The 25,968-nt window shown below is 32.0% G+C and overlaps 2 protein-coding genes across 4 annotated transcripts; both read left to right on the top strand.

Moving 5' to 3' along the window:
- The first annotated feature begins 361 nt into the window (after window positions 1-361).
- Window positions 362-8,759, top strand: LOC145574483 (eukaryotic translation initiation factor 3 subunit A-like). 3 transcript variants are annotated; one of them, XM_081632288.1, is made up of 14 exons: window positions 362-539; window positions 1,730-1,797; window positions 2,241-2,722; window positions 3,167-3,382; window positions 3,972-4,340; window positions 4,572-4,601; window positions 4,726-4,953; window positions 5,069-5,230; window positions 5,889-6,110; window positions 6,190-6,387; window positions 6,469-6,675; window positions 7,471-7,551; window positions 7,749-7,950; window positions 8,108-8,759. In XM_081632288.1, exons 2-14 carry the CDS (start codon window positions 1,752-1,754, stop codon window positions 8,473-8,475), a joined length of 2,811 nt encoding a protein of 936 aa, XP_081488414.1. In that variant the 5' UTR covers window positions 362-539; window positions 1,730-1,751; the 3' UTR covers window positions 8,476-8,759. The 3 variants fall into 3 exon arrangements, with proteins under 3 accessions (XP_081488414.1, XP_081488412.1, XP_081488413.1); XM_081632286.1 differs by having other exon boundaries at window positions 1,725-1,797; XM_081632287.1 differs by having other exon boundaries at window positions 1,718-1,797.
- An 864-nt stretch (window positions 8,760-9,623) lies between these two features.
- Window positions 9,624-12,796, top strand: LOC145576169 (single-stranded DNA-binding protein, mitochondrial-like). The gene is made up of 6 exons (XM_081633950.1): window positions 9,624-9,764; window positions 10,109-10,290; window positions 10,397-10,605; window positions 10,688-10,788; window positions 12,454-12,513; window positions 12,652-12,796. Exons 1-6 carry the CDS (start codon window positions 9,698-9,700, stop codon window positions 12,666-12,668), a joined length of 636 nt encoding a protein of 211 aa, XP_081490076.1. The 5' UTR covers window positions 9,624-9,697; the 3' UTR covers window positions 12,669-12,796.
- The last annotated feature ends 13,172 nt before the right edge of the window (window positions 12,797-25,968 follow it).

Here is a 25,968-nt window from a genome sequence, read left to right as displayed (position 1 = left end):
TTATTTATTTTAAAAATCATAGATAATTAATTGTACTCCTATTATTATTATTATTTTTTTTTTGAAAAAACTTGTACTCCTATTTTAATTCTGTGAAGAACTTGCCAAAAAAAAAAAACACATGAACTCATTGAAAATTACTCTCTTTTTTTTTTAAAAAAAAGACGAAAAGTACTCCTATTATAATTACTTTTACTCCTATTATAATTCTGTGAAAAACTTGCCAAAAAAAAAAAACTAGAATTATCTTTAAAAACCACTTGCCAAAAAAAAACCTTTCAAAGTTACTAGTAGTGTATATAAACCCGAATATTCACAAAACGGGTCGAAATTTCCTGTGGTATAGGAAAACTTAAACGGGCCGAACAATTAGTGTTAGGCCGCTCTCTTCTCGTTCATCATCCTCCTCAGTAGCCCGCGTAACCCTAACACACACTCTCTTTCTCTCTCCTCTTTCCGCCACTCACCACTCACTTTCTCTCTCCTCTTTTCCGGCGAAACTGCTGCCGGAGACACCCCGCCGCGGCAACAAGCTTTAGGTAAGTTTCATATATGTTTTTATGATTTTGCATTGTTTTGTAGGTTTTTTTATTTTTATGTTTTTGATTTTGTTGATGTTTGTCTATATTCATCAAGATAAGTTTGTTAAACGCATAAATTTCTATTTTGGTTGAGTTTTGAATGTTTTCTGTGTTTTGCATGTGATGAATTGAGGAAAGTGTTTAAAAATCTGATTTTTTTATTTTTATTTTTTATTTTTTATTTTTAATATAGGATTGTAAATTGTGGGTTAATTAAGAAATTGTGGGTTAAATCGACTGATTTTTGTGGTCTAGGGTTTTTATTTTTCAATTTTGATTAGTGGAACAATTTCGTTGTGTAGACCATATTAATTGACAGGATAAGTTAGCTTGAAGAATATTAATTTTAGTTTTTAAAGATTTAATCTTTTGATTGTTGCACTCTGAATCAATCTCTTAGTCTGTTTGTCGTGCATTGTCTTCCCCACTATTCGATTGTTTCTGGCTCTGTGATCTTTCTCGATACGATATCTAGTTCACCTTATCTGTGGTTCTGTGACATTGTTTAGTCTCATTACTTGATTATCAAGGATTGATTGATTGCCTGAAATTTCGAGTATGTCACCTCTATTTGTCCGCTGGTTCGTAATGTCGTGTTAATTTCATTCTTTTGCTTTGTTGAATTTCAATTTAGTGTTTGATGTAAATTCGCCATCTGATTATATTTTGCTTGTGCTGAAGTTTTGATCCGAATTATAATATTTTAGATGTTTTTCATAGAGACTTTATTTGTCACGTTAATGGAAGAAAATATGAAACAGCTTTTATTAATTTATTTTTGCTTACAATACAAGTACATAATCTTGTGACAATATAAAATTAATCATCTGTTTGGGACTTCGGCTTTTGTGAGAATGAGTGTGTATCATTGTATCTATATGATAGATCACCTAATAATCCGCTGTGGTGTCCTATGTAAATTGTTTTACTGGTGATGGACTTAGAGTCGAGTGATAAATGTTGGTGGAGCTTCACCCACCCTGAATGACCTCTATCCATCTTTGGGTACCTAATCTAAATCATGCCGAAGGAGAGAGATTATTTTGAGGGCATACATTTTGCACTGTAGATGTTTAAATTATCTCCTTTGTAAATACTCATGATCATAAGTTTTCTTCTGTATTCATTGCAAATAGTTTCTAGTGCAGAGGAAGGTACCTGTTGATCAACATGTCTACCTTTGCGAAACCAGAAAACGCTTTGAAGCGAGCAGAAGGTTGGTAACAATTTTTCCTGTTTTATATTATTTTTCAAGCCTTTTCACTTCACCCCCCCCCCCCCCCCCCCCCCCCCCCCCGCGCTTATTTTCTTTGACATGTGCCACTTATAGATGTAGCCGATACTCAAATGCTTCTTTGTTACACGTACTTGTGAATTTAGCGTACGTTTGGTTGACTTATATATGGAAATAATTTTATAGGAAGTAGATATATGTGCAATTATTTGGTTGACATTTACATAAGAAGTGTTCGTATATGTTCCTATGTTTAACCCCACAAAATTTGGCAATTTCAAGGAAGTAAATAATAATCATGGGAAGTTTTCAAAAAAAATAAAAATAATAATAGTCATGGGAAGGTGTAAAATTTATCTGTGGATGTCTGATGTATTTGCTGTTTTCTTTGTTCTCATATTCTCTATAACATTCATTTCATGCAGAGCTGATTAATGTTGGTCAGAAGCAAGATGCCCTACAAGCGCTTCATGACCTTATTACCTCCAAGAGGTACAGAGCATGGCAGAAGACGTTGGAAAAAATTATGTTTAAATACATAGACCTTTGTGTGGAAATGAGGAAGGGTAGGTATGCCAAAGATGGTTTAATACAATACCGCATTGTGTGCCAACAAGTGAATGTGAACTCTTTAGAGGAAGTAATCAAGCATTTCATGCACTTGTCAACTGAGAGGGCTGAGGCTGCTCGTAATCAAGCTCAAGAATTAGAAGAAGTACTTGATGTTGATGATCTTGAGGCAGATAAGCGGCCTGAGGATTTAATGCTAAGCTATGTTAGTGGAGAGAAGGGAAAAGACAGGTCTGATCGTGAACTTGTTACACCATGGTTCAAATTTCTGTGGGAGACATACAGAACTGTTTTGGAAATATTACGTAACAATTCAAAATTGGAGAATCTTTATGCTGTAAGTGTCCTATTAATATTTTTCATATATTTACAAAGTCAATATTGTTGTATGCTTTCCTTGTTTTGCAACATACTTTATTTTCCTTGGCTATGTTATATATGGGCTTTGGACTGTTTGGAGATTTGAATATATCTTATGCTTGGATGGGATTATAAGAGTCTTGTTTGTAGATCTTATCAAGTTGACAAGGGGTATATTTGCTTAGACTCTTGATCAATCTTTAATTCTGAGAATGCAGTCAAAACTAGTTGAGTGTAATAAAGTTGGCTTTTATCCAAAAATAAGAGGATGTCATTGATTTTTATTCATGATTATTAGTAGGCATTCCATGTTGTGCTCTATTTGGCTTTAAAATGCTGCAGTCGTCATGGAAGATAGATTGTGATTTGTATGTATTATGTAAACTACTTTGGCTCTAAAATTTGCTCTATTCTTTTGCAGATGACAGCACATCGTGCTTTTCAATTCTGCAAGCAATACAAACGTACCACAGAATTCCGTAGACTCTGTGAAATAATTAGGAACCATTTGTCAAATCTTAATAAATACAAAGACCAACGAGACAGGCCTGATCTGACAGCACCAGAAAGCTTGCAATTGTATCTGGACACAAGATTTGAGCAACTTAAAATTGCCACGGAACTTGAACTTTGGCAGGTAAGACAGGCCAATCCAATTTTTTTTTTTTTTCAAGCACCTATTTCTTTTAGAATTATATGCCTGCTTTTCCAACTCACAAATTAACGTGGTCAATTTTAAACACGCACATGTTTCTGTCCCTTAAAACATGCTCTCCATTTATCTGTGACTGCTGATGTGAATTATAAGGTTGATAATGTGGAAAGGCAGTTGATGATTTTTGCTGTCATCATCAACAGGCTACTGCCTCTGTAGGGTGCTGTTATCAAGGTGAGGTAACAGAGGGTCAGATGTATGCTAGTTCTGCAACTATGGAGAGATTTTTTTATATTTAGATCTACAACGGATGATGTCTACTTCACAATGCACAAGAAGCGCATAGAGTTTAAGGATTCCTTTTGATGTAGTTCATTATGATACACAGCTGAAAATTGACTCTTAAAGTTAGAGCCATACTACTCAGTGCTGATAGTGTTAATATTTTTCTTGCTATCAGGGGTGTAGTTGTCTGTTACAAATTTTTCTTTGCTCCCCTGACATGTGATCTCATTAATCTTTTATTGTAGATAAATCATTTTTCTGATTAAGCTTTTGTTTTGCATTCCAGGAAGCATTTCGTTCAGTTGAAGATATCCATGGCTTAATGTGCATGGTTAAGAAGACCCCGAAACCTTCTTTGATGGTCGTTTACTATGCCAAGCTCACTGAAATATTTTGGATTTCTGGAAGCCATTTGTATCATGCATATGCTTGGCTGAAGCTTTTCTTACTTCAAAAGAACTTCAATAAGAACTTGAGCCAGAAGGATTTGCAGACGATAGCATCATCTGTGGTTTTGGCTGCCCTCTCTGTTCCTCCGTATGACCATACACGTGGTGCATCTCATGTTGAACTTGAAAATGAGAAAGAGAGGAATATGAGAATGTCCAATCTTATTAATTTTAATCTTGATCCCAAACCTGAGAGCAGAGAAGTGGTAAATAGTTTGTTTATCCATTAGTTTATATTGTTTGTGATTAATGTGTTTAATCCACCTTTTGCCATTCTGATAGTTCTATTTTCCTTTTGCGTAAATAGTTTGTTTATCCATTAGTTTATATTGTTTGTGATTAATGTGTTTAATCCACCTTTTGCCATTCTGATAGTTCTATTTTCCTTTTGCCATTCTGATAGTTTTTTTTTTTTTTTTTTTTTAAAACTTTGACAGCTATCACGCTCAGCTCTTCTTTTGGAACTGGTAAGATTCCCAACTGATCATTGTTGAAGATAACTAGTGCTGAAAACTTAAGTGAGGGTTCTAGGCAGTAATTTGGTCTTTTTCACATCATCTTATTTCTTTTATCTTATTTTGTAATTGGCAGGTCTCTAAAGGTGTTATGTCTTGTGTCCTTCCGGAAGTGAAAGACCTTTATCATCTTCTAGAGCATGAGTTTCTTCCCTTGGATTTGTCTCTGAAAGTTCAGCCCTTGCTGAACAAAATATCTAAGATTGGTGGGAAACTTGCCTCAGCTTCTTCTGTACCAGAAGTGCAATTGTCAAAGTATGTTCTTTCCTTGGAAAAGCTAGCTACCCTGAGGTTGCTACAGCAGGTGCACTGTTTATAATCCTTTTGTATCTCTGCCATGTGTATTTTGTAATTGTATCTTAGCACACTTTGTCAGAGCAACCCTCAGTGTTATTAATATCCTACTTTTGGCATTCCAGGCTTCCCAAGTTTACCAGACAATGACCATTGAGAGTTTGTCCCAGATGGTTCCATTTTTTGATTTTTCTGTGGTGGAAAAGATTTCAGTTGATGCTGTGAAACATAAGTTCTTAACCATGAAGGTTGACCATATAAATGGTGCTGTTTCATTTAGTATTTTGGTAAGCTCTTGGGTCCAGCATTTATGCATTGTGTCTATTAGCTATTGCTTTGTTATAAAGCTTGTCTAATTATATTCTGATGTAAATACAATTTACTATTTACTCCTTTTTCCATCTTTTATTCTGTCCTCTCTTGGATTGTATATTTTGTTGTGCACTCGTGCGCGTGCACACACACACACACACACAGGTATTTATGTGTGTATTTTATTCCTGTATTTTATTTGGGGGTGGGTGGGTGTTTGTGAATAATCAGGTTTAGAATTTTGCTGAAGTACATTATTTCTAAAGATTTGTTGTCGTCTTTCAAGGGAGAATCTATATATGCATAGAGCAGTTTTTTCTGACTGGCTTTCATTTGATTCATTTGATGAATCATCTTTAAGAGACGTTTAATATATGTTATTTCAACTAGTGTTTTTGTTCTAACTCTGTTGCTGAATTGAAAATTCCTTTTAGTGTGTATAGCAAGTACAGATGCTTTTCTCTTGGGTTATTTTTCAACCATCATGTACTTCCTGTTTGAGGCCTTTAAGCTGTCTAACATTCAGATTTATCAGATGTTCTTTTATGTTCTTTACCCCAGTTAAGATTAAGGTGTCCAGATTACAAGGGTCACTAGGTAAAGTTGATTAACTGATCATGGTGTTTAATGCAGGATCTTGAATCTGATACATTGAGAAATCACCTTACAGCGCTTGCTGAATCATTGAATAAAGCAAGGTCTATGATATATCCTCCCTTAAATAAAGCATCAAAAATTGGAGATACTTTACCTGGTTTAGCTGAGATTGTGGAGAAGGAACACAAGAAGCTTCTTGCTCGTAAAACAATTATTGAACAGCGCAAAGAGGAACAAGAACGCCAACTTTTGGAGAAGGTTTGTCCATTACTTGCTTTACCTTTTAATGGGGTACTTTTATTGATTTAGAGACTTGACTTCTTTGTTGTCTGTAAAGGAACGTGAGGAAGAGTTGAAGAGAATGCAGCAACAGAAAAATAATGAAGAAGCTGAACAGAAAAGGCTTGCTATCGAAATTGAGAAGAGAAAACTTCAACGCATCCAAAAGGAAATCGAAGAGCGTGAGATGGAAGAAGCCAAAGCTCTACTTAATGAAAAGTTTTCAAAAAATAAGAAGAAGCCAATCATAGAAGGGGTGAGTGCTGTGTTCTGAAAATATATTTTGATTTTGCTGGAAGGTTAGTGCTCCAATTGTGTGTTATGTGTGTAATTTCAGGATAAGATGACAAAACAAGCATTGTTGGAGTTGGCTCTGAATGAGCAGCTGAGGGAGAAACAAGAAATGGAGAAAAAGCTGCAGAAGTTGAGCAAGCAGATGGATTATCTTGAGAGAGCTAAGAGGGAGGAGGCAGCTCCTTTAATAGAAGCTGCATATCAACAACGCTTGGTTGAGGAACAGCTTCTGCATGAGCGTGAGCAACAGGTACACCTAAAATTCTCTTAATTACTTGGTACTGTATTATGTAGATCACCCACTGACCCACTACTTAGAAATAACTGCTCAGAGCTAACAGGTTCTCCTTTCTAAACTTATTATGATTTGGGTCTGAGTATGGTAAATCAGTTGTGAAAAGATGTGTCTGAATTTGAGTGGCATTCTCATCATTTTAAATAGAAATGTATGAAAGACAGTTTTACTTGAAACTCAAATATATGGTTTTGGAGTATGTTTGACGTTTAAATATTTGGCATTTAAGAATTCAAGATATTTATTGAAATATTGTCTGTTTAGTGCAAATTTTGGCTTTTTTATTCGAGTAGTGACTATATTTTGTTAACATAAAGTGAGGTGTTGTATTGGTATATTATTACGTTTTTGCTCTCATTCTGCCTACTAATTGTATTTGGGAATACTGTACACGACTCGCCTTAACGTATGGTTTAATCTTGCCTTAATCTATCACTGTTTGTCATTTTCACATATATGAAATAATTTTGTTGCTCTCTTTATTTTTCTAAAATACTGCTTTTTTAAGTACTCTAAAAATTTGGGATTTATGGGGTTAGAAATTTGAGGTTTGTAGAGCGTCTTAGAGCAATTATCAAAAGTAACAGAGCCTTGTGTGATACACAGTAACTAAGAATAAAAAAATTGGACTGAAAGAGCACAGTTAAATTTCTGTCCCATACTGTACTAAAACTTTATTGCTTGCTCAAAGTGCATGTGCTGTTTATTCCTCATTTAAAATAACCTAACCAGTTAAATATTACTTTTCAGCTTGAGGTTGAGCTCAGCAGACAACGCCACGATGGAGACCTTCAGGAAAAGAATAGATTAGCTCGTGTGATGGAAAACAAGGTTAGCAGCTCATATCCCGAGGGGATGCGATTACTTTATTTGTTCTCTGCTTGTTATCAAACACATATTAAGTAGATCTATGTTGGTTTTGCTCTTCCTCCCTAGATATCGTTAAAATAGATAAGTGGGTTCTTGTCTTTATTGGCCAAGGTTATATTAGGTATATGGTTGTGTCTCACCATCCATCTTATTTTCAGAGGATTTTCCAAGAAAGAGTGGTGATTCGTCGCCAATCTGAATTTGAAAGATTGAGACAAGAACGGGCAGAGCGTTATAACCAAATTCGCCAGTCACGTAGACAAGAAAGGGTAGCCAAGCGGAAGATGATTTTTTATTTGAGATCAGAAGAGGAAAGATTGAACAAGCTGCTTGAAGAGGAAGAAGCACGGAAGCATGAAGGTAGGCTTACATCCTCTTCTTCAGTTCACTTCTGGCTTCAGTTTTCTCTCAGCTTATGACCCTAGGATTTTTTGCTAACCTTGGACCTTGTCTATATATTTAATTTGATGACCAGTTACTTATTATATATTTACCATTTTGGTGTTCAAACCTGCAGAGGCTGAGAGAAGAAGAAAGGAATTAGCTGAGCGCCAAGCTAAGCTGGATGAAATAGCTGAGAAGCAACGGCAACGAGAGCGGGAACTTGAAGAAAAAGAGAGGCTGAGAAGACAGCAGATCCTTGCTGGTGAGGCTGCTCGGTCTTCTGAGACTACTCCTCTTGCCAGGCCCCAGGCAGTGGCTGCACCTGCTGCTGCAGCAGCTGCTGCCCCTGCCCCTGCCCCTGCTGGTCAAGCACCTGGAAAATATGTTCCTAGGCACTTGAGGGAGAAAGCTGCTGGGTCTACCCCAGCTCTGTCCACTGATAAATGGCGATCTGATGATCGTCGTGGTTTTGGTGGGGGTGGTTCAAGGCCCACTTGGTGATGAGTGCCGTGTTTAAGCTGTTGCGGTGTTGGTCATCAACTAGTCCTTAGGGTTCGTTCATAAGATCTCTGACCCCTGCTGCTGCAATTAGATAGTCCAGACAGCGCATGGTTTTGTGCCTTTGTATACTTTTTGTGGCAAGTGGCTATTTCTCAGAGTTAATTTCAATTTTGGTTATATTTTTCGTATTTATGCTGCTAGTCATGAGTTAGTAGATTGTTTAGAGGGATGTTGCTGCTACTGTGAAATGGAATTTTGTTGAAATTTCTCGAGGCATTTCTTATAATTGATCTTCATAATTTTTCTTTGGGCTTTTGTTTGCCTACTTGTCGAGGATGAAGGACTTCTGAATATTTGAGCATTGTATACTTTGAATAACAGATTCTTTATTGCTTGTGCTTAGCATCAAAATATGAAGTCATTCTCAGATGTGTTCGGTTTTGTTACTGCATCTTTAGCTTTTGGTGCTTAGTTTTTCCTTGTGTACCAATCATAATATGCAGTTGAAGAAAGTTTGATAAAGCGCAAATAATGTAACATTGTAACACTATGTTGACTTATGTATTTTGACACAAAGTTGGTTGGATTTGTTTCAAATGCAACATATTATGCAGAAATCAAAATGTTTAAACCAACAAGTAAGACTACTAGGTGAAAATAATTCATATATGTTTTTTTGTTCATTTTAAAATCTTAAAATGAGCAAGGAAATATAAAATGAGTAAAAACCCAGCTTGAGTGCACCTACGTTTGTATGCATCCAGGTGTATATAAAAGGTTATGAACTTCTGACTAGTAGAGGCTTGTTATATTCGCCTATTTGATCAATACGACCAGACCTTTGCAATTCAATTCTTATTTCCCATTTCCTCCATTTTTGTTTTTTCTTTGTATCAATCTAACAACTATGCAAAATGCTACTGGTCGGCCCGAGTTAGGAAGTGGAGAGGAGGGCAATTGAATTCTCACCCCAAAGTGCCTCTTAATGGGGTATTATCACCTAAACCTTTTGATTGTGAGATAACAAACCTTACAAAAGCTCATTAGTGATTACTAGATTTACTAGTGGTCCATAGTAAATACTCCGTAGAGCATTAAGTGATAAAACGCAGCGCTTCACTTATTTAAAGAACAATGCGCCGCGTGTTGGCGGTGAAGGTAAACCCTGGTTAAACCCTCGACTATTCTCCATTTTCGATCTTTGTGTTTGAGTTTGATAACAATGTCTTCCCTTGCTGCCAAATTTGCAAACCAAATTACATCCTCTGCAAGATCGACTTCTGCTCTCCGTAAGTTTATTTTCTCTCTCTTCCTCATTTTCTGTAATCTTTGAATCATTTTATCATCAAGTGTTTATCTTTTGATCTTTTCTATTGCAATACTAAGAATGGTCTTTGATTGGAGCGTTTTAGTTGCAAAAAATTGTTAATTGGTCATATGGGTTTTGATTTAATTCAATAATTAGCTTGAATTTCTCAAAATATTTGATGGTTAATCATATAATTAGAAATAGGAGTACATTTTCTCAGAGGCATTTTATAAAATGGGTGGTGTGCATTGTGCAATGCGTGATTTAACGCTTTTGTGAATGTTTTTTATGAATTGGGGGTGTGTAATTATTGTAAATGACTAGTGTCTGGAGTTCAAAGAAGCTCGAAGCTATGTTACTCGACGGTGTCGCTTGATGGTGATAATGATGGTGCAAAGAACAGTGGAACAGATGATTTCCATGATGATTTTATTCCTGAGAAGCGAGAATCGATACCGCAAGGCGTAGATCCCAAAAGGGGTTGGAATTTCAGGGGTGTTCATAAGGTGATTCACTAGTTATTAGAAGGCATTGAAACAAGTTATATTTCTGTAATGCTTGGAAGGTTGAGGTGTTGTTAGATAAATGGTTTTGACTCATGTTGTTAATCAGGCAATCATATGTGGGAAAGTTCGTCAAAGCCCTGTGCAGAAGCTCTTACGAAGTGGAAGAACCTTGACCATCTTTAATGTTGGAACAGGCGGCTTATGGGACCATAGAGTAATGGGTGCAAAAGACTTGCCAAAGCCAGCCCAATGGCATCGTGTCGTTGTCCATAATGAAATGCTTGGTGCCTATGCTGTTCAGCAACTTGTGAAAAAGTATGTTTGTGTAACTTTAGGTGTATAATTTACTCCATTGTATATGTCTATGATGTTACTAATTTGTTGGGGATTGTTGCAGCTCTTCAGTTTATGTTGAGGGTGACATTGAAATTCGAGTTTACAATAAAGGCATCACTGGCGAAGTTGTGAGAATGCCAGAAATTTGTGTTCGCAATGATGGTATGTCTTTTGTTATGCATTTATTTTTGTATTATCAGTTTGAAATACATCCTTTAATAGACTCCTATTTGGTTATTGCACTATCCTTTTTCTTTGCTTTACATTTATTTTATGCTGGTAAACTGGTTGTGTTTGGTTGGGTAGAAAATGAATATGTTGAACTCCCAAACCTGTACATATGTTTTGAAATACTGAAATAGTTGACTCAACTCAACCTATGATTATTCAACTCATATTTGTACCGTTAGTTTTGAAATTTAAATATAGAAAGTACTATATGGACCAAAATTTATGGAGTAAGTTGTACGTAAAAAGCAAACATGTTAGCAGTTTCTTAAAACCATGATCTATCTTTACCATTTGGCATAGCTTTTTTTGGCCAACTTTCACATTGACCCTTGTTGTACTTTTGGGTGCTTATGTAGTTACGGTATATATCTTAGTGAGTTAAAGTAGGTTATTTTCCAGTAGGAATCGTCCACTCTAACCTGACCCATTGAGTTGAACTGTCTTTTTATGTCCACTTGATTATGACTTGTATCATTGCAAAGCTGCTGCTATCATGTTTGGTTTTGGGTTAATTCTGTTTGCTCTACCTGTTATAACCACTGATTGATGTTTCATCTGGCTGCTGCCCCTGTCTTGCACATCCTATAGATTTATCTAGGAACCATTCATTACTCATTATTATGAATTTGTGATGGTGTGTCAAATGCAGTTCTTGGGATGTTCTGCAATCATAAGTACAGGAACTTATTTTATATCTTACGTCAGGAATCATTTGATTTAGCTATGGGTGAGAAACTGAGAATGTTCAGAAAGGGTACCATTTGGTAGAGAATACCTTGTATTTGTTAGTGATTTTAAATCTACGGAGTATAATAAACTGAAATGTTAGATATATATGACATTTGTATATTTGACTTTTGGATAGAAAATTCTAAATCTTGCATAAGAGTGGTGCCTGCTTAATGTTCGAAGAACTTATAAAACATAGGACTAGAGAGTGATTCTTACTTATTATCTACTAGTGAGCTGCGAGCCTTGTGAAGCCAACAGTGGTTGAATAGAAAGTATGGCATCCTGATCCCTGACATTTGTACCAACCCAATATAAACACAAACCCAAAAAGCTATGCTGTATCTTAGGTGGACTTTGTGCAATACCTGGAGCCCTCAATTGTCTTTACTTTTTGTTTTGTTTTCAACCCAATCCATTCAATTATCAACACATACATCCTCCAACAATCCAACTTGACCTCTCTTATATAAAAACCTATGGGCTATGGCCGTTCTTTTTCTCTTGATTGCTTGTCCACTGATATAAACAATAAGCTAAAGTTTATTATTATCTATGTTCATGTGTGCTCAGGCATTTAGATTATGGCTTTGTTGGAGGGTGTCATGTTTCTAAACAACTAGATTATTGTTCCCTCTGTAATTTTTTTTTTCAGTTTATTTTTCAAACTTTAGAAAGGAGCTTTTTGCCATATCACAAATTGCTAGTTGTGAATTATTATGCTGCAGAATGCATTTTGCCTTCTAAGACATGCTTATCTTCCAGAGTCTTATGCTACTTTTCACAGACTGCTTCCTTGTACAAGATATATATTGAACAGTCTAGCAAAATACTTATCTTTCTTCTGCTTTTGTCTGAATTTGTTAGGTAAGGTTCGACTCATAAAGCCTGGAGAAAGTACTACCAGTATTCCCTTTGAAGAACTGCGTAAGTTTTGCTCTTACTGTGTTTCGAGTAGCAGCAAGCCAGCAAGCAATGAAATAGTATTCATCTGCTGATTTATCTCTAATTGACAGCTGTTTCTTTAATTTAATATTCTTACCATGCATGTCTTCGCGTTTGCAGGGGAAGGATTGCAGTGATGTCAAATTATTTACTGATTGTAGAAATATGACATCTTCATCTTGGAGCTTCGCCTCTTGTAAGATATATGTATGTGCGCTTTAATTGAATATCTTGCAACTTCTGGAGAGAATTGTTCGAATTGCAATTTGCTAAAGAAGCACTCTCCAACATGGAATATTATTTTGTGCTCTACATTATTGAAGTATTTTAGTGTATCTGTCTACCACCCTAAATTATGCTCTTTTTCTTTCGATTCGCATTAGTTGTATTACTTGTATAATCCTGCCATTTTTTTTGAATGTTCGGTTGCTGGATGTCCGAGAAACAAAGTGGTTTAGTTTTATGATGATGATGATTAATATTACGCTAATTATAAGATACACTATGGTGCACCTTAAATTGTGTGCACCACCAATGAATTGACGCCACGTACTTAGTAGTTGCCAGCTGTAGCTTTCTTCTTTCAAATTCTCAACGTTCTTCCCTTTTCTATTTCATGTGTTCTTTCCTTTTTTTTTTTTTTTTTTTTTTTGGCAATAACTTTCCTTTTTCAATTATTCCTAATTTCTCAATTCCTTTTCTTCAATTTTTCTTCTTAAACTTTCCTGATTTTAAATCATCATACATAATTTCTCTCTCTCCTCTATTTTTCTCTCTTCGTTTTCATTGAATGTGATTATCACCATTGTTGATTCCTCTGTTTTGATTGAATTTGTCTGGAATTAACTTCGTTGTAAAAGAAAATTCAACTAATGAAATAGGATCGAGAGTAAAAACCTTGCATTTAATTTAATAGTTTGACTGGTTTTGTCCCGGGGAAGATGATTATGATTGGACGTTGGACGGAGTAGTTGAGGCGAAATAGGTGGCGGTGGATTTTAGCTATATGAGGAGATTGATTCAGGAAGAAATTAAATAGGAAAAGTATATCTAACTTGCAGAGTATGTGGAGCTTCATTCATGGTGAACATGTGTAACTTGGAGAGAGAAAGTAATGAAGTTAATGTATAATTGTATATATCCTCATATAGTCAAATCTGACTTACTTTGGTTAACTTTTATTTTTTTTTTTTTTAAAAAAAAAAAAAAAAAAAAACTAAGCTTGGTATCAGTTAAACAATCACGCATAATTTTCAATACATGAACCCCTTTTATTTAGTTCATGTGTATAGAATCGATCATTTTCTCATTTTATTATGAACATTGTTGTATTCGTTTATATTTTGGTAATTTTGAACATTTTTGTTAAAAATATGAACATATGATACATATCCTTTGAAAATAAATTTTTACCGTTACATATTTTGGAATTTTGAACATCTTCATTATAATTCTGAACTGATACATTTCTTATGAATATTTTTTTAGATCTATGAACATTATGAACATCTTAATTATAATTCTGAACATATATTTCGGAATTATGAACATCTTAATTATGAAGATTGGTTATTAACATTTTTTTTTATTATTATTATTTTTTTCAGCGAGTAAAGAAGAAATCTATTCTAACTCAATAAAGAAACGAGTCAGAACTGATAAAAAAGCCTTTTGAGCTATAATGGTTATGATTTTTGATTTGAACTTCTAATGTAATTTCATGAACATATGTTACTTATTTATGAACGTACATTACTTATTTATGAACATATGGTTACTTAATTTTATTTTATTTATTTTTTTTTTTAAAAAATAAGTGGTTAAGAATTTGTAATATTTTTTGTTATTAATTAGGTATATGAACCTATGTTACATTGGTTTTGAACATATATTCTATATACGAGTGCTAAATAATTTTATACAAGTAGATACGAAGTCTGGAGTATTAAGTTTGAACATTCTACTTTCATAAATTGAACAATAAATTTTTTTTAAATTAACATAATAGATATATTTTCTTATTAGTTGTTATTAAGAACATATGATAAATGGACATATTACTACACCCGTATAATAACTTTTTTCTCACCAAGATACTAATAACTCCTTGTATAATAGGCTAATAGATTCAAATAAAAAACAAAAGTGGTAATATATTACTATATATGTAGATAGCTGGTTTGTATGAGGTGAAAGATTTATAGACAAACTCGTACTTTAAAATATGTAAAATAATAATATAGATATTTGGCATACAACATACAAGTGACAAATAAATATTAAGTACAACATAATCAAAATCAACTAATAATAAGAAATTTAATATGAACGAAGAACCATGAAAATAAACCTAGGTATATATAATGTTGAAAATGAATATGACAAATAATGAACAATTAGAGTACAATTTATGAACATATTTTGTCACATGCATATATAGTACATGAACAATTAGAGTACAATTTATGAACATATTTTGTCACAATTCGATGCCCTTATTATATTGGATTTTTAGCTAGCAACACAGCTCATATTTCGTAACCTTGCCTCCTTTTTTCTCCAATTCATTTTATTCATTCATGTACCGCCCATACAAAATTGATAGGGTGAGCCTTTTTGGATGTAGAATATTTCACATTTGAGCACGAACTCATCAAAACAACTGTATAATATGAGCAACAAGCATAAGAATATCAACAATAAGTATTTAGAATGAACAAATTAAACAACATTAATTAATATGAACAATAAGCATAAAAATACGAACATAAGCATTAGAATATGAACAATATGCATTAGAATATGAACAAACAACACAATATGAATAAAAAGCATAAGAATATGAACAATGAACAATAAGTCAATAATAAGACTACGAACAAAAACTTTCTTCAAAAAAAAAGACTACGATAAAAAAACTTAGATTATGAACAACAAGCATAAAAATATGAGCAGTAAAAATAAGAATATGAACAAACAATATAATAATATCAATTGAGCATGAAAATATGAATTGAAGAATTAAGATATATGAACAAACAACATATAATGCGAACAACGAGCATAAAAATATGCCAATAAGAATAAGAACATACATCATATTAAGTAAATGCATATTTTTATTTAGTAAATGAACATAATATGAAAATAAAAATGAAAAAAAATTACATAAAGATTTTATCTCTGAGATGGTTGTGAAGACTTTACTAAAGGTTGAGCAGCATTTTGAGCAGTGTATCCAAGTGCAAAAGTTGTTTGAGGTTGTTCAATGTTTTTTGATTGGAGTTCAGAAGTTTTTGTAGGTGATTTAATGGATTTTGTAGGGGGTTTCCCGTTTTCTTTTTTTTGGTGCAAGAGAGGGCAAGGCCTGAAACAAAGAAGAAAAATACGGGGTTCCCTGTTTTCTGATTGGGGTTCAGAAGCCTTTGAAGTGGGTTCATTGTTTTCGGTGGCTTATCAGAAAACTTTGGTGGCTTTTCACTTGATTCTGGTGGCTTATCAGAAGTTTTAGAGGGTTTTCCTGTTTCTTCTAGTGGCATATCAGAAGTTTCAAGGGGCTTTTCTATTTCTTCTGGTGGCTTATCAGAAGTTTTAGGAGGCTTTTTAGTTGCTTCTGGTTGCTTCTCAGAAGTTTTAGGGGGCTTTTCAGTTGCTTCTCAGAAGTTTTAGGGGGCTTTTCAGTTTCTTTTAGGGGCTGTTCTATGGCTTCTGGTTACTGGTCAGATGTCTTTGAAGGCTGAGCAAATGTTTGTTGTGGTAGTTCAAATGTTTGTGGGGGTAGTTCAGATGTTTGTGGGGGTAGTTCAAATGTCCTTGGACTGTTAATAAAAAAATAAACATAATGAAAAACAATGAACACCCAAACAAATTTTAACTTCATAAAGCAGAAACTATATGAGCATAAAGCACATTGAATATGAACATAAAACATAAAATATACGAAAACAAATATTGAAGTGGGGGTTGTTCAATGTTCTTTAGGGGGTGTTCAATGATTATTTTGTGTTGTTCAGAAGTTTTTTTGAGGATGTGCAGTAGTTGGTCTGATTATTAAATATTAAACAAAAAAATAAGGAAATACACAACATTCAAATAAATTATTATTTCATACCAAAATACTTAATATAATTTATATACAAATTATTACTTCATAAAGCACATATATATGGACATAAAAGACAACGTATATGAACATCAAACATGAATTATATGATAAAAAATATACCCGTTTCTGGACATTCTGAAATTTCTTTGTTTAATTCTTCCAATAGTTTTTAATCAACAATTGGACTTTTCTTAAATATACCATCTAGTTGCTTTTTTTTTTTTTTTTTTGTGCTCTGACCTTGAACATTTTACTAATTGTACTGTTAAAAAAATTTAGGGTTTAATTAAGTAATCAATTCTAAAAATTAACAATTTAAGATAAAATTGCGATTTTGAACAATAAATTACTTACATATCACCATTTTCTTCAGTAGATACTTTCGATTTTCTACCAAAAAAATGAAAGAAAAAAATTAAAACAACAATTAGTAGTAGAAGATAGTTTCAATTTTAAAATTTGTTGATTTATAGCATAATCATAGCAAATTCAAAGAAGTTTAAGTAATATTCACCTTTTCGAAGGAGTTTTCTTGTTTTCTTCATCTTTAGCCATGGCGAAATGGTGCAGTTTTTAGAGAGAGAAAAATGGTGAAAGGAGAGAGAAAATAAAATGGATTAAATGAGGAAGGTTTTTAATTTATGAGAGGAGAGAGGAATTTTTTAAAATAATTAAAAAAAATAAAAAAGGCTGTTGGAGATAGAAGGAAATTTTATTTTCATTAAAAAAAACTTTCTGTTGGGCGTGGATTCATGTGCGCATGTGGGCTTCTTCTGTTGGGTGGTGGATTGGGCCTGGTGCACCTATTTCTAGGTGCACCAAGGTGCATGTAATACTAATTGCTTAATATTATTAAACTAAATGGTTAAGATCAGGGCCGTTTCTGAGATTTCGGAGGCTCGGGGCAAACTAATATATTGGGGCCCTATAAACAAAAGTGCATAACTATAATTTTGTTTAATATATGAAGAAAAATTATTTTTTAATACGGGTATTTTGAACAAATTGTCTAATTTAATTAGTTCATCTATTTAAAAAGAAAACCTTATAAAAATCGAATTACTACCTCCATTAAATTACTAAATTTTTTTGACACTTTGGAATACGTATCCAAAGTCGGTAAAAATTATTTACCATAATTTCTCATTATTGTATACTTTTATATATAATTATGTGGGATCTTGTTAGACGTGTCTCGATTTATATTTTTCAAATATTGAATTATAATAATTTTTTTCAAGTACGAAATTAGATAATTAATGGTTTAATATCGCTATAGAGTCTGTGTAAATAGCAAGTGTACAAAAATTTCGAAAACGAAGGTATGTATTATATCATTAGTATTATAATACATGAATTCATGAAATACAAGAAATCATTCACTCTATGTAGATACGTCAATAGATTACAAATTTGTTGAAATCTATAACGAGTACCTTTTTCAAATGAAAGCGTTTTGTGTGAGACTGGACTCACGCGAGACCGGGCTATTAATCAAAAGGGCGCGGGCCTGAGATACCCGACCTAAGCCTGGCCATTTTATAAAATGTGTGAATTTTTTATCATTTATCCTTTTCCTCAAATTTCGAGTGCCTCATTTTCTATCAAAATTGCGAACGCATTAATTTCGCGAAACTAAGAACTCCATTTACTCAAATTTCAGAGCATTCAAATCTTCAAATTTCAGAAAATTGAAATCACAAAAATGGAGAAATCAAACAACAGAATGATAATTGAAGAAGAATCTGATTCACCTATAGAATCAATTTCGAGCTCAATTACTACTGAAAAAGGTACAATTTATTTCAATTTAATTTCATAATTTTAGATCATATTTAATTTCAGATTGTATTTAATTTCAGATTATACTTAATTTCAGATCATATTTAGTTCATAATCAATTTCGAGTTTATAAATTTTCGCAAAGAATTAATTCAATTTTGGATGCAATTTAAATTTGCATTCAATCAATTTCGACTTATAATTTGCATGCAATGTTAATTTAATTTTAGATCGTATTTAATTTCGAGTTAATTTCGACTTATAATTTGCAACCAGGCTAATTTCTTTTCAGATCGTTGTTAATTTCGACTTATAATGAATGAATGCAGCAGATAATGTAATTATAGAAGAGAACACCAATCAAGAAAGAGATGATGAAGAAAAAGATGAAGATGCTGCAAATAAAATAGGTATGTTTGTTTGAAAATTATAAATATTAGAAGATTTATGAAGTGTTAAAATAATCTAAGTCCTGAGTAAAGCATATCAATTAATGAGCAATATTATCTTAAACCTGATTAAAAATAATTAGATTCCTGAGTAAAATATTGTAATACCTAACATAAATTATCTAATTCCTCATTAAAACATGCAAATTCCTGAGACTTTGACTTTCAAAAAAACAGTTTAATTCCTGAGAAAAATATTTTAATGCTTACAAAAATAGAGTAATACTTGACATATATAATGTAATTCCTGACTAAAAGATAAATGAAGAACAATGCGTTTAGGGTAAGAATAAATGACTCTCAACCAACTATATTAAATATTTTACCTGCTCAACCAACTAATAATTAAATGCTCTGTGATTATAATGATGTTATTGCTGAAAATAGTATAACTATAATTCCTGATATGTAAAATCTAATTTCTGACTGTATATCTTTAATTCCTTACAAACTATCTAAATTGATATATTTCTTGAGTTAAATATTCTAATTCCTGACTGAAATTTATAATTTCTTACACCAAAAATATTTTAATTCCTGACTTTTGTATAATTTATATTTACTTTTGCTGCAGATTATTACAAATATGACAAGGATGAAAACATAAGTAGATGTTTAGCAGGTTATACAGTATCAAACTATAATGATGGATATTTTTTATACAAAGCTCATTCAAGATCTGTTGGTTTCAGCGTCAGAAAATCAACAAAGAGAAGAGATAATAATGATTTACTGTATGAGTTTTATTTTAGATGTTCTAAGGAAGGACAGACGAAGGGTAAAATGAAGATTGCGGGTGAATAAAATTCAGTAGAAATACCCATATTGGGTAAAACTGATGAAAGAAAGAGAAAAGAAAGGGAAGTAAATGAGACAAGAACTGGATGCAAAGCTCATATTCGTTTCAAGAAAAATGCAGAAGGTAGATTTGCTGTTCTTACACATGAGTTGGAACATAATCATGAATTGGTAATAACAGTTCAACGACATCATCTAAGATCAAAAAGGCAAATATCAGCTCTAATAGGTGAGCTAATTGAGAGCATGATTGAGAGTGGTATTCAACCAATGGATGCTTATAATTATATAAGCAATGAAGCTGGAGGAGAAGAATGTGTAGGTCATACTAAGAGAGATCACCTTAACTATGTATCAAGGGTGAAAATGAGTATGGTTGAAGGTGGAGACATGCAGAATGTATTAGACACCCTTCAAGAAAGAGCAGATCAAGATCCTTCATTCTTTTATAGACTGAAATTTGGAGAAGAAAATAATGTTGTGAGCTATTTTTGGCGTGACTCTCAAATGCTTGAAGATTTCAAAGCTTATGGTGATGTTTTAATCTTCGATACAACATACTGAACAAACAAATATGGGTTGATATGTGCTCCATTTGTTGGTATAAACAATCACTGGAGAACAACAATGTTTGGATGTGCATTCATAACTGATGAAAAGACTGAAACATTTGTTTGGTTGCTTTCAATTTTCAAAAAATCAATGTGTGGAATTGAACCAAAATCAATTTGCACTGATCAAGATCTTGCAATGAGCAACGCCATACCAGAGGTAAGCAGTTTTAGCTTCATAATATTTGTGTTGTATAATTTAATATGTGATTTGTATTCTATAATTTAATGTAGGTTAATTCCTGACAAAATAATATAATTCCTTTGAAAAATAATGCAATAACTGACTAAGATATTAATGACGGATTTAAATTTATTAATTCCTGACTTCAAACTTTTTAATCATGATGAAGGCAATCTTATTCCTGATAATAAAGTTTTATATCCTGACAAAAGTAATCTAATACCTGAATGAAACTATCTTATTATCAATTTAAAATGTATTTACTTACAAAAATAAATATATTTCTGACATATATTCTTTAATTCCTGACAATTATAGATTAACTCCTGCCCTACATAATTGAATACCTGAATAAAATGTTATGCCTGACTAAAATCGACGAATGCCTAACATGAACGAAATTATATCTGACTAATAATATCTAATTCCTGATTAAGATAATCTTATTTCCGAGTTAAAAATGTTAAATCCAAAAATCTAATTATTCACAACCAATCTAAATAAACTCTAAAACTATTTAATTCCTGACTAAAATATAGTTATAGCTGACAAAAATAGATCAATACCTGACAAGAATTATCTAATATCTGACTATAAAATACTAATATCTGACTTAAATATTATAATCTTTAACAAAAATACAACAAAAATAATTTCTGACAAATATAATTTAACTCCTTCCCTAAATAATCTAATACCTGACTAAAAGGATAATAATACTGAAATAAATAATATTATTCCTGATTAATATATATTTAGTTACAAAAATAAGTTAATTTCTGGTTAAATTAGTATAATTCCTGACTAAAATGTACTTATTCCTCATTATATTCATCTAATTTCTAACTGAAAGAATTTTATTCCTAGTTGTGGTAATTTTTTTCTTGAGAAAAATAATATAACATAGTCCAATTGAGGGGTGTTTTTCCATTCACCAACATTATGAACAAAAAAGAATAAACAATAAAAAGATACAAAATATAAACCAAAACCAAAACAAAAAATTAAGTCAAAATCAGTACTTCAATTTCTTCATTTCATTAATGATTGTCAAATAAGTACATTAACACTTTGTCATACTGGTGACATTGTTTTACAAAAGCAAAAGAACAATGTCACACTAAACTATGACAAGAGCAAAAGATTCCATGCATTAATTACTTAGAGTCAGTTACTATACAAAAGACTGCCCTCTAGTTAAGCAAAAACAAACTCACAGGGCAATTAACCTAGCACTATCTACATCACTACTCTAGTCTAATCTTCTTCTGCTGCCCACCAGGTTGAATAGCTTCCTCCCTCTTCCTTTTCTTACTCCACATATCTTCTTCATTCCTAAATAGCCATCGCAAACCATCCAGAAACTCAGCCCAATCCTGAACCATTGAATTATGGAAGCCATACCCATTATGCATCATAATAACAGTTGCAATCCACCCCCTTTCACTGGCTGTCTAGCTCTAACAACATGAGGAATCCAGGATTTCCAAAACCACAGATCATTCCGGTGCTTACACACGCAATTACACATCGCTTGGGCTCGAGGGGCGCACTTAGGAAATATATACATACATAAGATTTCAGGAATAGATAAAGCATGTGGGCATCCTCTAGAGCAGCCATGTAGTGAGGGTCGTCTACTGGATCCATTTAAACTAACAAAACACCCAACAATCATGGTGTTAACACAACCACAATTTAAAATAATTCAAACCAAAAAATACTCTGTTTTCAAAAATACTAACAACGAACATAAACCAATTTTAAGCATCTTCACAAATTATAGCACTTTATGTACGACTTCACAAATAACAAAATACATAAAATCCACACATTATAACACTTTGTGTACGACTTCACAAAAAAACTGATGATCAACATAGCATTCTAAATCCTACAATACCAATAATATTTTCAACTTAATTTCAATATTAAAACAATAAAAATAACAGAGAAAACAATGTACCTTGCAATTTATTTGAATTCGAATAAAAATTGAATAATAAGCTACTAAATCTCCTTTGTTGAAGCTCTGGAAATGGATGGTTTTTTTAATGAACAGAAGAGAAATATGGAAGGGTGGATAGATTTTTTTGGGAAATTAATTTTTTAATACTTTACTTAAATCAATTATTATTGCGCGCTTTTCCAAGTAATTTTATTCTAAATCAATCAATTCATCATTTCCTGGCTTTTAATTTGTCCACGTATTGTACTTAGCCCTAATACAAAATATTGTAATATAAGAAATTTAGTGTAATCTAATTTCTGACAAAAATAAACCATTACATGAAAAATTAAATCTAATTCCTGACTAAAATATACTAATTTTTGACCAAAGAGTATTATAGTCTGACTATTATAATTTAATTCCTGAAAAAAAGACAATACATGACTAAAGTAGTATAATTCATAAATCAAACATACCAATTTAAACATAAAATAATATATACTAACAAAGCAAAATTAAATTAAAATACGATACTAAATAAATACTAAGTAATGTATAGACTATAGATTTCATATATTTCATAATCAATTCAGCGAAATGAGGAAATATATCATAAAATATAATATCTTGGTGTTTAAGTTTTAATTGTTCCCCTATAAATCATAACAATTGCTGATTAATATTATCTTATTCCTGACCTATATTATGTTAAACCTGATTAAAAAATCTATTTAATTCCTGACCTATATAATGTTAAACTTAAAAATGTTAAATGTAAAACTCTAACTCTAAGACTCTTTAATTCCTGACTAAATTATTATTATGCCTGACAAAAATAGATTAATAACTGACATGAGTTATCTAATATATGACTAAGACTCTTTAATTCCTGACTAAAATATTGTTATGCCTGACAAAAATAGATTAATACCTGACATGAGTTATCTAATATCTGACTATAAAATGCTAATATTTGACTTAGATTGTCTAATTTATGACTAAAAATTGCTAATTCCCGATCAATATAATTTAATTCCTGATCATAATAATCATATTTCTGATTTAAAAATGTTAAAAAGTGAAGAAAATAATCAAATTGTTCTATCATTGTTGCAGGTGTATCCAAATTCAAGACATAGACTGTGTCTATGGCATTTACAAAAGAATTTTGTATCACACTTTGGAATTCTAAAAACAATCCTGAATTCAAGAATATGTTTCACAAGTGCTTAAGTGGCTGTGATTCAAAATCTGAATTTGAAGATTGCTGGAACAAGATGGTTCAAAAGCATGGATTAGAAAAAAAAGAATGGTTTGATAGGTTATTTGGGATACGAGAAAAATGGTGCACAGCATTGAGCAAGGATATTTTCTCTGCTGGAATTCTTTCATCTCAAAGAGTAGAAGTAACAAACAGAGCAATTCATTTAAGGCAAACAGAACCACTAAACTTTTGGAGTTCTTTCACATATTTGAAGCTACTGTGAGAAGATGGAGAAGCACTGAAAAGAGTGACAACTTTAGATGTACTACTGAGAAACCAAAAACAACAACAAAAATATTAAAACATGCTGCTGAAGTTTATACTTTAAACTTATACAAGGATTTTAAGTTGGAATTTGACACAAGTCTAGGAGCATATGCAAGAGAAAAGCCAACTTCAATGCAATATGTCAAATTCTTTGATGTTTCTCTTGAAGAAGATTATAAGCACACCTATCAAGTCATACATCACTGTCAAAACAATGAGTTTCTGTGTTCTTGTATGTGCTTCACAGAGACCGGATTGCTGTGCTTTCACATCCTCAAGATAATGCAAATGTACATCATACATGCTATACCAGAGAGATACGTTCTGAAACGTTGGACAAAGCTTGCTAAATCAATGATATGGGATGAGAATGAATAAGGTACGTACATACTTTGTTATTTTAAAATTTATTATTTGTTAATTAAATACAAAATAAAAGTATTATTATTCCTAATTATAAGAACTTATTCCCGACAAATATTATGTTATTCCTGACAAATATAGTCTTTTTCCTGAAACAAATATTGTTACTTCTAATAAAACAATTTAATTATGACAAACATAATCTTATACCTGATACAAATATTATTATTTCTGATAAATATAAACTTATTTATTACAAACATAATCTTAACAAATAAACTTATACATTAATACCATTTTCTGCTTCAGTAGGAACCCTCTCATTACCATCAGCATTAAAAACTCTAATGTAAAAATTTGAATCATTATCATGACAAATATCTAGTCTTTCTCCTTCAACAATATTATTGGATGATACAAAACTTGTCCATGCATCATCAATAAAACAACCACCACAAGTTCCTGTATTTTGTGGTACGCTTAATACTCTAACCTCCCAAAATTTGTCATTATTCCCACGATAGACTCTAACTGGACCTGTGAATTTTAAAAGAAAACCTTTCCAATCTGCAGGAAGTGGCTGAAATTAAAAAAAAAAAAAACACACAAAAAAGAATGAAAACATTAAATATTTACTAAGACACAAAACAAATGTATAAGTATAAAGCTTAATGTATTTACCAAACTAAGCCGATAAATTGATCTGAACTTAACAGAACATTTTGCCAAATTTTCATAAAAATCAGCCATTGTCTTCAAGATTGTGTAAAAGAACAAAAATATAACTTAATGCAAATTTAAAGATATAAGAGTCAACCTTATATAGAAACAATAGAGGTTGTTAATTTAAGTCTTTTTATAGAAAAAACTTGATTTAAACAGCCTTTAAATAGAAAATAGTTATGTATGAACAGAAATAATTAACATGTAATTTAACAGAAGAAATGTTGACTTTTGTCTGTTTTTATGACTTTTTCATGATGCAATAAATTACTTTGAAATAATATGACTTTTTCAGTTTTTTCAGATTTGTATGACTTTTTGAAGTTGCAATTAAATTCTTTTTCAGTTTTATATGACTTTTCCATGACTTTAGTTAAATTTGTATGACTTTTTCATAATGAAATATATTAAATTTTCATATTTTTATAACTTTTCATGATGCAAAAACACTTATGGCCCAGGAGAAAACAATATTGTTATTCCTGACCAAACATATCTTATTCCTGACATTATAATTTTATTCCTGATATATATATTGTAATTACTGACAATTATAATATTATTCCTAATATTTATTTATTTATTCCTGACTAATATTATCTTATGACAAAAATGTAGTAATTTTTTTTTTTTTTTTTTTTTTTTTTTTTTTTTTTTTTTTGGTTTTAGGAAATGCAACTACGGATCATTCATTAATAAACACTCCTTGAAGGCAATCAATAACAAAGAATTTCTACAACCTTGTAACAATATGTCAAGGGAACGAAGAAGCAACAAAATTATGTGACGTTGCTTTGGAACAAATGTACAAATCTTTAAGAACAGTGTTCCAAACAAATGAAGAAAAAATTCGTGAACTTGATGAAGAACAAGAGAGAAGGAATGCTGTAAAAGATCCAAAACGACCAAAAACAAAAGGAAGGCTGAAGAAAAACAAAAG

The sequence above is a fragment of the Chenopodium album genome, chromosome 13, assembly GCF_948465745.1.
Source record: "Chenopodium album chromosome 13, dcCheAlbu1.1, whole genome shotgun sequence".
Taxonomy (NCBI): Eukaryota; Viridiplantae; Streptophyta; class Magnoliopsida; order Caryophyllales; family Amaranthaceae; genus Chenopodium; species Chenopodium album.
The sequence above is the reverse complement of the archived record's forward strand: the minus strand, read 5'-3'. Positions and strand labels throughout refer to the sequence as shown.

Excerpts from the sequence above, each read along its gene's own strand:
- LOC145574483 (XM_081632288.1), top strand. The coding sequence starts at position 1,752 with ATGTCTACCTTTGCGAAACCAGAAAACGCTTTGAAGCGAGCAGAAG. Across the intron at positions 3,383-3,971 it reads CGGAACTTGAACTTTGGCAG|GAAGCATTTCGTTCAGTTGA; the intron begins GTAAGACAGGCC and ends TTTGCATTCCAG. Across the intron at positions 5,231-5,888 it reads CTGTTTCATTTAGTATTTTG|GATCTTGAATCTGATACATT; the intron begins GTAAGCTCTTGG and ends TGTTTAATGCAG.
- LOC145576169 (XM_081633950.1), top strand. The coding sequence starts at position 9,698 with ATGTCTTCCCTTGCTGCCAAATTTGCAAACCAAATTACATCCTCTGCA. Across the intron at positions 10,291-10,396 it reads ATTTCAGGGGTGTTCATAAG|GCAATCATATGTGGGAAAGT; the intron begins GTGATTCACTAG and ends GTTGTTAATCAG. Across the intron at positions 10,789-12,453 it reads AATTTGTGTTCGCAATGATG|GTAAGGTTCGACTCATAAAG; the intron begins GTATGTCTTTTG and ends TGAATTTGTTAG.